Below are 18,469 nucleotides of genomic sequence, written 5' to 3'. Positions count from 1 at the left end.
AGATGGCATTGGGCATAGCAAAGAAATACTCAACCAACACAAGATTTAAAACAACCAGGGCAAGTACCAAATGGTAGTTTCAAGTCCAACCACTCTAGCTAGTAGCAAATCTCCAAGTCTGATAATTTTAACCAGCAACAAGTCTCTGGCATTCCAATTCTGCCCTCCAGCTTGACTACTCACAGTCCTGGAAAACTTCATGTGGGACTGACAGCTCTCCTTGGCAGCCATCTCGTGGTCCCGGCATCTCCACTGCAACCCATGGTTCATCCTCATGGACCCATGGAGTCTCCATGCAGGCATACAGCAAACCTGCTTCACACTGCCCATGTCCATTTCCAAAACACAAGACTGTTGCAAACTCAATGACCCTCTCTTTCCTGCATTTCTTATACTCCATAATACCAGGTAAGGTGCCAGTTTGTTAATCAAGGAGGGGAATAAAGCAGACTTTGAAGAACAGGACACTCCTTGAGCATTCAGGCCCCTTCAAAAGAGTCAACATTCTTCCTATTGCCCCAGTGCAGGTCAGCTGACCCAATCTCAAAGGTTGTAATCTCAATTGCAGCCAAATGGACAACAGTTCAGCCAAAGATTTTTTTTTTTTTTTTCTGTGCCATATCCCTCTGCCCACACCAGTTCATTTCTACGCAAAGCAACCATGCACAACCTCTCAGGACATGGACATAACAGCAAGCTTCTCACATAAAATGCTAGCTCAGTCCTAGCAAAGCTTTTTCTCACCCTCATAAGCCAAACCTCATAGTTCTGACTGTTCAGGTCTTTCAACTTTGACAGAATAGTCAATCAAGTTGTACTTACAGCACTGCAAGGCATTGTTTAGGCCAGCATTTCAGATCCTCCCACATTCCTCTTGAAAATCAGCTCCAAAAGGCCAAAGCCACACAGTCAGGTGTCTAGCAGCAACCCACTCCTGGTACCACTTTACTGTTGCAGTCAGGTTCACATTGCTGGCAGAAATCACCCAACCAAGAGCAGGTCATGGGGAAAAGGTTTATTTTGACTTACATGCTCGAGGGGAAGCTCCATGATGGCAGGGAAAATGATGGCATGAGCAGAGGGTGGACATCAATCCCTGACCCACAAAAGGTAGAAAACAGGAAGAGGAGAATATGCCAAACACTGGCAAGGAGACACTGGCTATAATCCCCATAAGCCTGCCCCCAACAATACACCACCTCCAGGAGGCGTTAATTCCCAAATCTCCATCAGCTGGGAACGTAACATTCAGAACACCTAAGTTTATGGGGGACATCTGAATCAAACCACCACACTGGAGGAGCACACAAGTGGTACCAACACACACTGTACCATGGAGGCTGCCAACGTGAGAATGGTGTAATATGAGAAACGTGCCCTACCTCAAGAGAAACAGGAGAGGAAGTTGTGGTTGATACACTGGTCAAGGAAATCGAAGAGAACTATCTCTTAAGTATGTCCAAACAAAAAATAAGGAATAAGCCTCAAAGCCTAGATAATAGAGAGCAGCAAATTTGTTTATTTGAGACAAGGTCTCACTCTATCCTGGCTGGCCTGAAACTCACTATGTAGACAAGACTGGCCTGTAACCTGCAGTGATCCTCAATCTCCTAATCAGTGGGATTACAGGGTGATGCAACTATGCCAAAGAGAGCAGCAAAAAGTTCCAAGTCAAGAAAATGTTCATAGTTTATCTGCAAGAGAGTGGTTAGAGTTTAGAGGTTGGATGGGTAGAAGGAAGCCAAAGCTTGAGGCTATGATAGGTTGTAAAAGTTGGTTATTCAGGAGCATGGTGTGGTGGTGCACGCCTTTAATCCTAGCACTCGAGAGGCAGAGGTGGGAGGATCACCCTGAAACTACATAGTGAATTCCAGGTCAACCTGCACTAGAGTGAGACCCTACCTCAAAAAAAAAAAAAAAAACAAAAGAAAAAAAATTGGGTTATTCAGGAGAAAATCCTGTCATTTGTGAAGCAGCAACAGGACAGCTGGGGCCTCCTGGACAGACAAGCAGGGCAGGTGGGCAGAACAGAGATAGCGGAGGCAGTGACATTGTCCAGAGTCCTAAGGACTTTGCAATATGACAATTCTCTGGAGAACACCATCTCCTTTGAAGAGTAGATCCGAGTGAAGGCGCCATCTGTACTGCAACACAGGAAGAAGGACTTTCTAGACTCACTGGCCCCTAAGGAACCAGAAGCTCTTCAGGAGTTCTAGCAGACTGCCACCACCACCATGGTGTACCACCATGGAGGGAACTGCACTTACACAGACAGCACTGACGTGGCTGGTTCTTTGCTCGACCTTGCTTGTCCAGTCTCAAGCAGTGTGCAGCCACAAACCCTGCAGGAACAGCAGATCCAGGCTCAGCTGCCACAGCAGGTTCAGGTAAAAAGAAAATAAGTAGAGGGGATATAAGACCATAACTTATGTAAAAAATAAATCAAGGGAAAATAATTAGCTGGAAAAATTGGTTATTCCAGCCAGGCATGGTGGCTCACACCTTGCATTTCAGCACTCGAGAGACTGAATTCAAGGGCATCTTGGGCCTATACAGCAAGTTCTAGGGTGCCTGGGCAGGAGTTGAGACCCTGCCAGGAAGAAAAAGATTAAGTGTGATGAAAAGCCAGTAAAGGGTTTTGAACAGGGTTATTATGTCTTATGTAACACACACACACACACACACACGCACACACACACGCACTATAGGCCATTATATCTTGAAAAAGGATCAAATGAAAATATTTAGAATAGAAGGCTGAGTGTGGTAACACACACCTGTAACCACAGCCTTTAGGAGAATGGTGTGGTGGAAACCAGCCTGGGATAGGTAGGGACACCCTTTCCCCCTAAAATAAGGGGGTAGGGGGAGGAGGTTGTACCCCTTTCTTTAAGTTTCTTGGTATAAATTGTAGCACTTTAGAAAACTAGACAGTTTTTCCATTTTGCTACCACCCTCTCCTCTCTCAAGAGACATTCGAACTTTATTTAGGCACCAGGTCCTTAAGTAATTTTTAAAAATTTTTTTGTTTATTTTTATTTATTTATTTGAGAGCGACAGACACAGAGAGAGAAAGAGACAGACAGAGAGACAGACAGACAGATAGAGAGGATGGGCGCGTCAGGGCCTCCAACCGCTGCAAATGAACTCCAGACGCGTGCGCCCCCTTGTGCATCTGGCTAATGTGGGTCCTGGGGAATTGAGCCTCGAACCGGGATCCTTAGGCTTCACAGGCAAGCGCTTAACCGCTAAGCCATCTCTCCAGCCCAAATAATTTTTAAATTATACATAAACCTATTAAAACATTTATATTTGATAGAGAAACAGAGAGTGTACAGGCATGGGTATACCAGGGTCTTTGCCACTGCAAATCAGCTCCAGATACACGTAACACTGTGTGTCTGGAACCCAGAATGGTAGGCTTTACAAGCAAGCACCTTTGCCCACTGAGCCATCTCCTCAGCCTTTTTTAGTTACTATTTATTTATTTTTGTTTTTTTGAGGTAGGGTCTCACTCTAGCTCAGGCTGACCTGGAATTCACTCGGTAGTCTCAGGGTGGCTTTGAACTCACAGCAATCCTCCTACCTCTGCTCCTGAGTGCTGAGATTAAAGGGGTGTGCCATCACACTCAGCTCCTACTTTCTAAGTTTTAATTTCTTTTTTTTTTTTTTTTTTTTGTTACTGTTTTCTTCAGGTAGGGTTTCACTGTAGCTCAGGCTGACCTGGAATTAACTCTGTAGTCTCAGGGTGGCCTTGAACTCACACGGCATTCCTCCTACCTTTGCCTCCTAAGTGCTGGGATTAAAGGCATGTGCCACCACACCTGGCCTACTTTTAAATTTTTTAAAAATATATTTTTAAATTTTTATTTATTTATTTGAAAGAGGGATGCAGAAATAGGCAGGGAGAGAGAGAGAGGAAGAATGGGCGCGCCAGGCCCTCAGCCACTGCAGACAAACTCCAGATGCATACACCCCTTGGGCATCTGGCTTACGTGGGTCCTGGGGAATTGAACCTGGGTGCTTAGGCTTTGCAGGTAAGCGCCTTAACTGCTAAGCCATCCCTCCAGCCCAACTTTAATTAAAAAAATATTATTTTATTTGAGAGAGAGAGAGAGAGAGGTAGGGAGAGAGTGTCTGGCTTTATATGGGTAGTGGGGAATTGAAGTGGAGCCAATAATTTGGCTTTGCACGCAGTTGCTGAGCATCTCCTCAGGCCTCATTGTAGATGTCTGCAGTGGAGTGTGGGTAAAGTTGTGAGGAATGCATCACCCCTCAAAGGTACGTTCCTCAAACTCAGGACGTCATTTCCAGGCCCACTCTCAGCAGAAAAGAAGGCGCGCTGCGACCCCGCGCCAGTCCCCTCCACGCCGGCCGATGCGCATGCGTGCGACGGCTAGGCTGGAGGCTTGTGTTCATGTGCCCGTGCGCAGCTGCCTCCCCGCGGCAACGGTCGGCGGCGTTTTTCCCGTGCCTTTTTTTTTTTTTTTTTTTTTAATTTCTCTTGCTTCCTCGAAGGCCTTGGGGCTGTGCGAGGAGAGCGAGTGTGAGCGTGTAGTGCGGGGAAGAGGGAGGTCCCTCACACTTGCACTTGGGCTTCCCTCCATTCTCCAAACTCAAGAGATGGCTCCTAGCCCAGTGGAGTTGTTCGCGCCTGGGATTCCAGATCTCAGGGAGTGAGAGGGCAGTCCTCAAGTTCGAGTGCAGCCTGGGCTACAGAGGGAAACCCTGCCTTAGGCCCTGCCCCAGAGCGGTTCTTGGAAGCTCAGCGTGGTCGGGACGGTGCGACTGCGAGGCGGGGGTGGCTGGGTGAGTGTCCACTGACCCTGCATTCACCCGGCAGGTGCTCAGAATGGCCACGGTCAAGGACCAGCTGATTGAGAATCTGATCGAGGAAGATAAGATCTCCCAGCGCAAGGTCACCATTGTTGGAGTTGGCTCTGTAGGCATGGCTTGTGCCATTAGTATCTTGCTGAAGGTAAGCAACCACGTTAGTATGGCTAATCACACTTGAAGAAGCCTTGTGGTGACAGGGCTGTAATCTCAGCACTTGGGAGGAGTCCATAGGAGGATCAGGAATTTATGTTCACATTCTGCTACATAACTAGTCTGGTCTACGTGAGACCCTGAATCGTAGACCTTGCCTACAAAGCCAAAGGACCCAGGTTTAATTCCCAGGACCCATGTAAGCCAGATGCACAAAGTGGTACATCTGTCAGCAGTTCGTTTGCAGCTGCTAGAGGCCCTGGCATGCCCATTTTGTCTCTCTCAAAACACACACACACAAACAAACAAACAAAAAAGAAAGAAAGAAAAAACAGGCATGGTGGCCCATGCCTTTAATTCCAGCACTTGAGAGGCAGAGGTAGGAGGATCGCTGTGAATTCAAGGCCACTCTGAGACTACGGAGTGAATTCCAAGTCAACCTGAGTTAGAGACCCTACCTTGAAAAACCAACCAAACAAACAAAACAACACGGAGAGAAAGACACACACAGAGAACTAGGTTTATGAACTGGCTCATACTTGTAATCTTAGCACTGAGAAAGCTGAGGCAGGAAGATAGCTGTAAGTTTGAGGCCAGCCTGGGCAACATAGTTCAAGGTCACTCAACTGTAGAGTGAGACCTTGTTTCAAAACAACAATGAAATATTTATTCTGGAGCTGACCACTGACTATGTGTCAGACATTACTAGACTTTCCTCAAAGAACACAGATCGATAGGGTGAATTTTTGAAAATACTTTTTATTTATCTGAGAAAGAAGCAGACAGAGAGAGAGGGACAAAGAGAAAATGGGCGCACCAGGGCCTCCAGCCACTGCAAACGAACTCCAGACGTATGTGCCACCTTGTGCATCTGGCTTACGTGGGTCCTGAGGAATTGAACCTAGGTCCTTTGGCTTTATAGGTAAGCACCTTTACCACTAAGCCATCTCCTCAAGTCCCCCCCCCCTTTTTGAGGTAGGGTCTCTCTTTAGCTCAGGTTGACCTAGAATTCAGTATGTAGTCTCAGTGTGGCCTCAGGCTCATGGCGATCTTCCTACGTCTGCCTCCCAAGCTTGATAGGGTGACTTTTAAATGTCATCACGACTTCTGTAGAAATAGTACCTTGCATTCCTAGAAGAGTAATGGGTAAAAGTCACATTTTCCAAAATGTTTCAAAAGATTACATAACTGGGATGAGAAGATGGCTTAGTGGCTAAAGGCACTTGTTTGCAAAGCCTGCCAGCTCGGGTTCTGTTCCTAACATCCCTATGTAAACCAGACACAAAAAGTGCATGCTTTGATGTTCTTTTACAATGGCAAGAGGCCCTAGTGAGTGCATGCACATACACACACACCCACATGCTAAAAATTTAAAAGGAAGATTACATAACTATTACATGCTCATTGTAAGACAAAGTACCAAATTTGATAAACTTGCAATACCTTTTCCTTCACTTTTCTGTTTTCAGAGCATATTTTTATGTGCTTATCAGCTATTTGTATATTATTTGAGTTCTTTACCATTTTTAAAATTTTTTTTTTATTTATCTATTTGAGAGAGACAGACACAGAGAGAAAGGCAGAGAGAGAAAGAGAGAGAGAATGGGCGCACCAGGGCCTCCAGCCACTGCAAACGAACTCCAGACGCGTGCGCCCCCTTGTATATCTGGCTAACGTGGCTCCTGGGGAACTGAGCCTTGAACCGGGGTCCTTAGGCTTCACAGGCAAGCGCTTAACTGCTAAGCCATCTCTCCAGCCCTTAGTCCTTTACCATTTTAACAGTTCAGGTTACCTTGTTTTTTATTGAGTCATGGAAGTTTTTTTTTTGTTTTTTTTTTAATTCATCTCGTGTGTGTGCATACATGAGAGAGAGAGGGAGAGAGAATGCACACATGCATGCCAGGGCCTCAGCCACTGCAAACAAAATCCAACACATGTACCACTTTTGTTACTTTGTGTGTCTGGCTTCACATGGGTACTGGAGAATAGAACCTGGGCTGGCAGGCTTTACAAGAAAGTGCCTTTAACCACTGAGCCATCTCTCCAAACTTGAGTCATGAGAGTTCTTTATATGATTGGGACATTATCCTCCTATCAGATATATGAACTGTAAATATTTTCACACATTTCAAGAATTGCCTTTTCACTCTGATGGCCTGTATCGCTTGGTGCACTGCAGTTTAAGTGTGTGTGTGTTTGTGTGAGAGAGTGAGTGGTGTATGCACACAGTGCCCCATATGCTTGCCTGATGCTTTGTTAACTGAACCATGTCCCCCACCCCTGAACATTCTTCTTTGCCTGAGACTCAGGAATGCTTTATTCAGGACTTTCATGTGTTTTAGGACTTGACTGATGAACTTGCCCTTGTTGACGTTGAACCAGACAAACTGAAGGGAGAAATGATGGACCTGCAGCATGGCAGTCTTTTCTTCAATACTCCAAAGATTGTCTCTGGAAAAGGTTAATTTTAGTTTTATAAGGTTATTTTCAGTTCTTTTTTATTTTATTTTCTCAATTTCTATTAACATTTTCCATGACTATAAAAAATATCCCATGGTAATACCCTCCCCTCCCCCCATTTTCAGTTCTTTAAAAAAGGAATGAAATGGCTGAGTATGAAAATACACACATGGTACGCCCAGCACTGGGGAGGTAAAGGCAAGAATCACTGGAGCCCCACAAGCTCCAGAATAAGTAAAGACTCCAGGTTCAAACACGACTGGGGGGCATAGATGGAGCAAGATACCCAACAGTGCACTCTTGCAACCAGCCACCAGGGGAGCACCCCCTGCCACAGGTGAACATATGGGGTGCTATACATACGAAAGAAAAAAAACGAACCAAAAACCCTACAGAAAACATAAATGGACTGGGCAGGTTGCTCAATGTTCAGATAAAGCACTTGTTGCACAAACCTGAGTTTCTGAGTTTGGATCTCCAGAGCACAGGTAAAAGCCAAGCCATGGTAGGCTTCTATAATCGCAGCATGCTAACTGAGATGGAGAGTTGAGGTAAAAGAATTTCCTGGAAGCTTGTGGACCAGTGGCCTAATGAATGAAGTGAGGAACAAGAACCAGAGACCCTGTCTCAAATGAGCTGCAAGGCTAAGACCGACACCAAAAGTCATCTGACCTCCATACACATGCATGTGCTTTCACTCACGTGAATACACACACACACACACACACACACACACGTGCGCACCTTACATGTGCACACATTGAAAAATAATTTAAAAATCAGTTTGTAATTAGGACATAGCTTAAAAGTTTGTTTTTTTAGCCAGGCGTGGTGTTGCAGTCCGGTTCGCATTGCTGGTAGAAATCACCTAACCAAGAGCAGCTTCTGGGAAAAAGAGTTTTATTTTGGCTTACAGGCTTGAGGGGAAGCTTCACGATGGCAGGGAAAAATGATGGCATGAGCAGAGGGTGGACATCACCCCCTGGCCAACATAAGATGGAACACAGCAACAGGAGGGTGTGCCAAACACTGGCATGGGGAAACTGGCTATAAAGCCCTTAAGCCCGCCCCCAACAATACACTCCCTCCAGGAGGCATTAATTCCCAAATATCCATCAGCTGGGAACCTAGCATTCAGAACACCTAAGTTTATGGGGGACACCTGAATCAAACCACCACATTCCGCCCCTGGCCCCCATAAACTGATATCCATACATGATGTAAAATACAATACATTCAGTCTGACTTTAAGAGTCCCCATAGTTTTTATCAATCCCAATGATGTTCATACATCCCCATAGTTCAAGATCTTTTAACTGAGCCATAATACCAAAATATAACCTCAAAAAACCCATATGGCACAGAATAAATATTCACACTGCAAAAGATGGCATTGAGCATAGCAAAGAAACATTCAACCAATACAAGATTTAAAACAACCAGGGAAAACATCAAACTCTGTAGCTTCAAGTGCAGCAACTCTAGCCAGTGACAAATCTTCAAGTCCGATAATTCTAACCAGCAACAAGTCTCTGGCATTCCAATTCTGCCCCTCCAGCTAGGCTACTCACAGTCCTGGGAAACTTCATCGGGGCCGGCAGCTCCTCGGCAGCCATCTCATGGTCCCGGCATCTCCACTGGGTCTCCACTGCAAGCCACGGTTCATCCTCATGGCCCCATGGGTTCTCTATGCAGGCAACCAGCAAACCCGCTTCACACTGCCCATGGCCATTACCAAAACACAAGACCGTGTTGCAAACTCAATGACCCTCTTTCCAGCATTTTATACTCCATGATACCAGGTAGGTGCCAATTTGTTAATCCAGGGGGGAATAAAGCAGACTTTGAAGAATAGGACACTCCTTGAGCACTCAGGCCCTTTCAAAAGAGTCTACATTCTTCTTGTTGCCCCAGCGCAGGTCAGCTAGCCCAGTCTCAAAGGTCGTAATCTATCAGTTGCAGCTGAATGGGCAACAGTTCACCCAAAGATTTTTCTTTCTGTGCCATATCCCTCTGCACACACCAGTTCATTTCTACGCAAAGCAACCCTGCGCAACTTCTCAGGACACGGGCACAAGAGCAAGCTTCTCACACAAACTGCTAGCCCAGTCCAGGCACAGCTCTTTCTCACCCTCATAAGCCAAACCTCACAGTCCATAGTTGTTACTGCCTTCAGGTCTTTCAGCTCTGACCAGGATAGACCATCAAGCTGTACTTACAGCACTGCAAGGCATCTCTTAGGCCAAGGTTTCAAATCCTCCGACATTCCTCTTGAAAATCAGCTCCAAAAGGCCGAAGCCACAAGTCAGGTGTCCAGCAGCAACCCCACTCCTTGGTACCACTTTACTGTTGCAGTCCGGTTCGCATTGCTGGTAGAAATCACCTAACCAAGAGCAGCTTCTGGGAAAAAGAGTTTTATTTTGGCTTACAGGCTTGAGGGGAAGCTTCACGATGGCAGGGAAAAATGATGGCATGAGCAGAGGGTGGACATCACCCCCTGGCCAACATAAGATGGAACACAGCAACAGGAGGGTGTGCCAAACACTGGCATGGGGAAACTGGCTATAAAGCCCTTAAGCCCGCCCCCAACAATACACTCCCTCCAGGAGGCATTAATTCCCAAATATCCATCAGCTGGGAACCTAGCATTCAGAACACCTAAGTTTATGGGGGACACCTGAATCAAACCACCACACGTGGTGACACACATCTTTAATCCTAGCACTTGGGAATCAAAGTAGGAGGATTGCTGTGAATTTGAAGCCAGCCTGGAACTACAGAGCTAGAGTGAGAGACTACCTTGAAAAAAAAAAGTTTTAAAGTATATTTCATAAAAATTGGAAGAAATTTTCAAAGCATAAAATATAGGAAACATTTTTTAAATTTCCCCCTCATCTGCTCAGTTTTATTTTATCTATCTATCTATGTATTTATTTTTTGTTTTTCAAGGTATGGTCTCACTCTAGCCCAGGCTGACCTGGAATTCACTATGTAGTCTCATAGTGATCCTCCTACCTCTGCCTCCCAAGTGTGGGAATTGAAGGTGTATACCACCACGCCTGGATTAGTGTATGTATATATGTATGTACATGTTTGTATGAATGAATGAATGATTTCAGAAGGAGTCACATAGAGAGAGAATGGTTAAGGCACTGCCTGAAAAACCTAAGGACCCAGGCTCAATTCCCCAGTACCTACATAAGCCAGATGCACAAGGTAGCCATGCATCTGGAGTTTGCAGTGACTGGAGGCCCTGGCACGCCCATTGTCTTTTTCTCTCTGCCACTCAAATACGTAAATAAAAACAAAATACTTTTTAAAAAGTTCATAGTAGCCGGGAGTGGCAGTGCATGCCTTTAATCCCAGCACTCAGGAGGCAGAGGTAGGAGTATCGCCGAGATTTTGAGGCCACCCTGAGACTACATAGTGAATTCCAGGTCAGCCTGAACAGGAGTGAGACCCTACCTTGGAAAATAAAACAAACAAACAAACAAAAAACCCAAACAAACAAACAACAAAAAAAACTAAGTTCATAGTCTCTTCTGAGTCTCAAAGCATTGCCTTTACTGAAAGCCTCTAATAAAATTAATTTTAAAAAGCCAGGCATGGTGGCACACACCTTTAATCCTAGCACTTGGGAGGCAGATATAGGAGGATTGCTATGAGTTCAAGGCCAGCTTGAGACTACAGAGTCAGTTCCAGGTCAGCCTGGACTAGAGTAAGGTCCTACCTCAGAAAAACAAGTTTCATATTTCCAATATGCAATGACACAGAGTATACATTCCCATTCCAACAAAGAAGAATGAGGACATAGCAAGGAAAGGTTGGATCAAAGCAAGACTGTAACCCAACAGGGCAAACACCAAATCTTGCAGTTCCATGTCTGGCATCTGTGGCTCATGGTGGAAACATCTGCACCCCAAAAGATTTGGATAGCCCCTTTCTTCCAGCTCTGCTGCCCATAGCAGATGTAGTCTCTGTCCTAGCCTACTCCATTCTGTATGTGCAACTGTCCTCATACATGCCCCATGGTCCTGGCATCTCCAACATTCTGAGGTCTCCATTGAAATTTTAACTTTGCCTTCACAGTTTGACACAGTTGCCTCTCAGGGCCTCTTTACAAGGACTCTGACACTGCCACACAGTGCCTGGCCTCAGCAGCATTTTGGGACTGTGGCACAAGACTCCATGACAGACTCAATCTTGAAACTTTCATGCCTGCAAAACCAGTGGATGGTGCTGCCACATTCTCCCAGCCTGAGATGGAGGTTGGTCTCCTCAGACCACAATTACATTTGCTTCTGTGTGCTGACCCTGGGAAAACACTCCACTTGGCAGTTGCTTTTATACAGGGAACCTCTTCAGTAGCAATCAGTTTAGACTCTTTGTTTTAAGAGAGAGAGAGAAAGAGAGAGAGAGAGAATGGGTGCACTAGGGCATCCAGTCACTGCAAACAAACTTTAGACACATGTGGCCCCTTGTACATCTGGCTTATGTGGGAAATGGAGATTTGAACTTGGGTTTCATAGGCAAGCACCTTAACTGCTAATCCATCTCTTCAGCCCTAGACTTTTTTTTTTTTTGTATTGTATTGTTTTGTTTTTTTCAAGGTAGGGTGTTACTCTAGCTCAGGCTGACCTGGAATTCACTCTGTATTCTCAGGGTGGCTTCAAACTCATGGCAGTCCTTCTACCTCTGCCCCCCAAGTGCTGGGAATAAAGGCGTGTGCCACCATGCCCAGCTTCACAGACTCTTTTTTTAAATGAGTTTGCACTTTCACAAGTTAGAGTCTTCAGTAGACAGGGTTTAGTCTTCAGAAGAATTTCCTCTTGTCCCAGCCAATAGAATGAGGTCTTTCTTTAATGGTGCCAATCTCCTTAGTAATTACAGATGCTTTTCATCTGCATTGTTTTTGTCTAGAAATTTAAATTTGCTTATACATCTTGCCTGGCCAGACTTCACAGTTTTCACATCTTTTTGCTCTCACTGCAGGAATGAATAAGAAAGCAGTGAACAGTCAGTAATTATTCCATACCTGAATGCTATTCTGGCTTGGAGTTTCCATTACTTTTAATTCAGCCTCATTCATGTTCTTTATTTTTATTTTTATTTTATTTTTCATTTATGTTCTTTTGGCATAGACAGAATGCAACTAAATTCTTTGCCAGAATTAACACAAACTCACTAGCTCAGTTCCTGACAGAGTTCTTGTTTCTCTCTGAGACCTCATGTACCAGGACTCTACTTTCTTTATGTTATCTTGGCATTCTAGTTTTCCAAACTCCTGCTAGAATGACCCAGTAAGCTCTGTCTATAGCATTCTAAGGCTTTTCTAGTCCAAAGTTTGAAACTTGTTCCTCCTGTAAATCAGTTGCAAAGGCCTAAGAACCACATTGGCGAGTTATTAAACAACAGTCCCACTTCTGGGTACAATTTTTCTGTATTAGTTACTTTTCTCACTGCTGTGACAAAATACCTAACAAAAGCTACTTACGGGGCTGAAGAGATGGCTTAGCAGTTAAGGTGCTTCCCTGTAAAGCCTAACAACCTAAGTTTGATTCTCCAGTGACCACATAAAGCCAGATGCATAAAGTGGCACATGTGACTGGAGTTCTTTGTAGTGATGGAGGCCCTGGCACACCCAGTCTCTCTCTCTCTTTGAATATAAATAAATAAAAATATTTTTAAAAGCTTTTTAAAAAGGGGGAGGAAGCAACTTAAGGAAGGAAGGAATTTTGGTTCACAGTTGTAGGATACAGTCCATCATGACAGGAAAGTCCTAGTAGCTGGAGCTTGAGGTAGGCGGTCATAGTGTGTGGTACTTTGAATAGATGGCCCCCAATATATTCAGTGTTTTATTAGTTTGTAGCTTGTATCTACATCCACCTGGCTGGAGGCAGTGTCACTGGGCATGTCTTAAGGTGTGGTGGTGGGTTTGAGATTTCAATCTAAAGATAAGCAAAGTGTGCCTAGCTGGAGTTCCTGAAGTGTGCTGTGTTGTGTGGATTTTGGCTTAGGGCTTTTTGGCTTGTGCTTCTCTCTCTATGCTTGGACTGTGAAGGCAGGTCAGCTTCTTTTGCCATTATGGAACTTCTCCTGGATCTGTAAGCTTCCATGAATATCCCTTCCTCCATGACTGTGCCTGGTCTGGAGGTTCATTTCAGCGAAACTGAAGCTGTCTGCTACATAGTGCCTCCACAGTCATGAGGCAGAGAGAAATGAATTTCTGTTTTCAGCTCACTTTCTCCTTTGTATTTTGGGAAGCTAGGCCATGGAAGAGTGATATTACACTTAACATGGGTCATTCCACCTCAGTTAAGCTAATCTGGAAAACCCCTAACAAACATACTCAGAGATTTCTAGGTGATTCTAGAGCCAATCATGTTGATAATTGAGATTAGCCATCACTAAACAGGAGAATCAGGTAGTACAGCAGCTTGAGGCTAGCCTGGGTTACATGAGATCTTGTCTCAAATAAAATTAAATGAATATATGAAAAAGACAATCTCATTAATAAGAAAAGGAAAGCATAAACCTTATTAGGGCTAACAACGCATTTTGGGTGGGTAGAGTTTTTGCACAGCATTCATGAAACCCTAGGTTCCATTTCCAGCATTGCATAAAGCCTGGCATGGTGGTGCATGCCATGACACCAGTGTTTAGGTAGTGGAAGCAGACAGGAAGGGTAAAGTCATCCTTAACTACATAACAAGTTCAAGGCCAGCCTGAGTTACATGACCCATGTCTCAGAAAAAAAAATGAATATACCTTTATATATCCATTAGATTCACCAACGCGTGATAACACTTTATGAGGAGGTGAAATAATAGGTTCTCTCAAGCATGACATATGGAAGTGATTATAGTAAAGCAAATTTTTAAAATTATCATTACCTGATCAAAGTATATATATATGACAATCCAAAACTTGCACTCCTAGGTTTATTCCCAAGAGAAAATTGTGGACATTCACACTAGGATGCATATATAAGAATATATGGTGGTTTAATTTGAATTACCCCATACTAGAAACAATTCAGTGCATACAGGTACTAAGTCCTGTATGTCACTCTATGATATGAAAGTGACTGAGCTACAGTGAAACTCATTAGCATGGCTGAATATAGACACATGATACTTAGTTAAAGGAATATACTTTATGAGTCAAAAATAGAAAATATGTTATTTATGCCAGGTGTGACGGTACACACCTTTAATCTCAGCACTTCGTAAGCAGAGGTAGGAGGATCACTGAATTTGAAGCCACCCCGAGACTACAAAGTGAATTCCAGGTCAGCCTGGGCTAGAGTGAGACCCTGCCTTGAAAAACAAAAACAAAAACATGTTATTTAAACATGCTTAGGTGGTAAAACTTTTTAAAGATAAGGTTGTAATCAGATGTGGTGGTTCATATCTGTAATCCTAGCACTTGAATGGCCAAAACAGGAGGATTGCTATTAGTTCCAAGCCATCCTGGGATAGAGAATGAGACCTTGGATCCAAAAAAGAAAATGGGACTATGACCAGTAATATGAGTATTTTGTAACTCTGAACATGAAGGGTATAGATGTGGTCTGTTCATTTGGGGGCACAGAGGCAGTCAATGTTCTGCAAATCGTGTGCGTTTAATGGAGTTGCTAATTTTAACACTTGAAAAATAGAACATATATTTCTTCTATATGAATCATATATTTTACAGTAAAATACTCTGGGGACATATTTTGTGAATTGTAATGAGAGAGAGCAATGGTATTTAACTTTGATATGTACAATGAGCCCATGTGTGGGAAAATAAAAGGTGCAAAGATAGTTGTGAACAAAATAAAGCAGTGCGAAATCAGAACATATTATTATAAAACATATGATTAAGTTAGGGGTTTATTTATTTATTTACTTTGGGTTTTTGAGGCTCTAGCACAGGGTGACCTGTAATTCACTCTGTAGTCTCAGTGGCCTGGAACTCATGGTAATTCTCCTATCTTAGTCTCCCAAGTGCTAGGATTAAAGGTGTGTGCCACCATGCCCGGCCAAGTGCTTGCCTGTGAAGCCTAAGGACCCCGGTTCAAGGCTCGGTTCCCCAGGTCCCACGTTAGCCAGATGCACAAGGGGGCGCACGCGTCTGGAGTTCGTTTGCAGAGGCTGGAAGCCCTGGCGCGCCCGTTCTCTCTCTCTCTCTCTATCTGTCTTTCTGTGTCTGTTGCTCTCAAATAAAAATAATAATAATAAAAAAATCCTTTAAATTAGGAGAATAGGAATGATATGATTAAGAAATGCTTAGGTAACTGGGTGTGGTGGTACACACCTTTAATCTCAGCACTTGGGAAGCAGAGGTAAGAGGATCACTATAAGTTTGAGTACAGCCTGAGACTAGTTAGTGAATTCAGGTCAGCCTGAGGTTAGAGTGAGACCCTAAGAAAAAAAGGAAAGAAAGAAAGAAAAGAGAAAAAAAAGATGTTTAGAAGACATGCTAACTGAACAAGTTCTTGACTGTGATTAGAATGACAAATAAATATTGTGTCAGGGGCATGGGGTTGAAGAAGGAAACAACCTGAGGACTAACAATTATGCTTACTAAGTAGTTTCTTTGTGTGGAGTAAGAATTTGTACTAGTGAAACTTTGTGTCAAAAAAAATCATTAAATAATGACTTCCGGTTAAGATGGCGGTGTAGGTACCACACCAAAGCAGCCTAGGGGGGAAAAAGTCCAAAAAAACTCAGCAAAATACAACACTTTTACTAAAAAGTGAGGTGTGTAGGAAATTGAAGCAGCAGCGGAGAAGTAGAAAAGATCCAGAGCATCCAGAGCCCGCACAGGCCGGCAAAAGCGGCCCCAGCAGCTCCACCAACCGTGGTGGTGGTGGTGGCGGTGCACCAGAAAGCCGCCAGACTCGGCTCCAGCTACAGGAAAAGCCAGGTGCGGGGATTTTGCACGCACACCGGAGCTCTCCGCAACTCAAGAAATGTGAAGGGAGAGCGGCAGTGAGCAACAGAGGAGCAGACCATGAGGTAGAAGAACACGTGGAACATCGAGAGAACCAGAGCAGCTGTGGCTCCCTCCCCTCCCCCACCGCCTGAGCCCAGCTCCAGCGAACAGAGCAGCAGTCCTGGAACCTGGCCACGCCAACTTGAGCCAACAGCGGGACCCAAGCAGGAGCAGAGTCCGGCAGCAACATCAGCGGCTCTGGTACCAGTAAAAGTGGCCACAGCAGCAGCAGATCCAGTAGCAGCAGCAGCAGCAGATCAAGCAGCAGTGGCAGACCCAGCAGCAGCAGCTTCAGAGGCAGCAGCAGCAGATCCATCAGCAGCAGCCTCAGTGGCAGCAGCAGCAGTGGCTCCAGCAGTGGCAGCTACAGCAGCAGCAGCAGAGGCAGCAGTAGTGATGGGCACAGCGGCAGCAGCTTCAGCAGCAGCGGCAACAGACCCAGCAGAGGCAGCTTTAGCAGCAGCAGTTCCAGCAGCAGGTGTGCTGATCTGCAGGGCCACAGTTGCCAGGCTTGGTTTGCCCCGCAGGAAAAGCCATTGCCAGCTCCAGAAATCAGAATAGCAGCCCAACGATCAGGCAGCAACTTGACTGAGATGAAAATCATCCAAGGTAACTGGGATTGCACCAGGGAAGGGTCTCACTTGGTCACAAGCTGATTTGGATCCCACAACAGACCAGAAATCTTAACCTCTATGTTGATAGAGAATCTGGTTGTTATAATAACTACTCTGGCATACATACTTAGGGCTGTTTTTGATTGAATGGGTACAGTGTTTAGTTAACTTTTAGAATCTACCTGTATTTTATTCCACTCAGCCTACTTGAATACTCCCATAGCAGGGAAACTCAACCCCTAGGAGCATTTTGTAGATACTCTGAGTCTTAAGAGCCACACCTAACACCTTAAGCTTCTACCCTGAAAATATATAACATCAAATCAATTGATACAGCTGAGAATACCCAGCTAGCTAGAAAATCCAAGCATTAACTTAATACAAAATGCAAAAATATACACATTATAACACAAGAAACACTAAAAAGCAAGACAATATAAATCCACCTAAAAGTATTAATGCATCAGAAATGACCTCCAGTGAGAACGAGTTAGAAGAAATGCCTGAGAAAGATTTCAAAAGAAGGATTGTAAATATGTTCAAAGAAGTCAGAGAACAAATCAAAGGAGTCAAAGAGGAAATCAAAGGAATCAAAGAAGACGCAGGACACCAATTTCATTAAATAAAGAAGGCAATACAAGACATAAATAAGGAAATAGAAATAATAAAGAAAAACCAGTCAGAATTACTAGCAATGAAGAACAGAGATAATGAACTAAAAAACTCTGTAGAAAATCTCACCAGTAGAATGGATGAAGGAGAGGACAGAATATCTAAGCTAGAAGACCAGGTGGCAGATCTAATACAGGCCAACAAAGAGAAAGACAAACTTATAGAAAAGTATGAGTGGGAATTTCAAGATATTCAGGACACTATGAAAAGATCAAATATAAGAATTCAGGGCATAGTAGAAGGAGAAGAATTCCACTCCAAAGGCATAGTAGGCGTCTTCAACAAAATCATAGAAGAAAATTTCCCCGAAATTGGGAAAGAGGTGCCAATGCAGATACAGAAAGCCTTTAGAACCCCAGCCAGACAAAACCCGGAAAGAACCTCTCCTCGCCATATTATAATCAAACTTCCAAACACACAAACCAAAGAAAAAATATTGAAAGCGGTTAGAGAGAAAAATCAAATTACCTACAAAAGCAAGCCCATCAGAATTACAGCAGATTATTCAACACAAACTTTTAGAGCCAGAATGGCTTGGAGTGATATATTCCAAGTTCTGAAAGATAACAACTGTCAACCAAGGTTACTTTATCCTGCAAAGCTATCCATTCAAATAGACGGAGAAATAAGGACATTCCATGACAAAAGCAGGTTAAAAGGAGTATTTGAAGACAAAACCAGCTCTACAGAAAATACTTGATAGAATCCTCCATGCTGAAGAAAAGGAAAAGCACACATATAAGAAACCTGGACAA

General features: G+C 44.1%; 1 protein-coding gene across 2 annotated transcripts in view; it reads left to right on the top strand.

Moving 5' to 3' along the window:
* The first annotated feature begins 4,852 nt into the window (after positions 1–4,852).
* The window catches only part of LOC101602655 (L-lactate dehydrogenase C chain), a 52,640-nt gene continuing 39,023 nt past the window's right edge, over positions 4,853–18,469 (top strand). For both annotated transcript variants that reach the window (XM_045145758.1, XM_004650802.3), the window contains exons 1-2: positions 4,853–4,978; positions 7,329–7,446. In XM_045145758.1, the coding sequence (XP_045001693.1) occupies positions 4,853–4,978; positions 7,329–7,446 (244 nt within the window). The remainder of the gene's footprint in view (positions 4,979–7,328; positions 7,447–18,469) is intronic.

This window comes from Jaculus jaculus, chromosome 3 (assembly GCF_020740685.1).
Source record: "Jaculus jaculus isolate mJacJac1 chromosome 3, mJacJac1.mat.Y.cur, whole genome shotgun sequence".
Classification (NCBI taxonomy): domain Eukaryota; kingdom Metazoa; phylum Chordata; class Mammalia; order Rodentia; family Dipodidae; genus Jaculus; species Jaculus jaculus.
The sequence above is the reverse complement of the archived record's forward strand: the minus strand, read 5'-3'. Positions and strand labels throughout refer to the sequence as shown.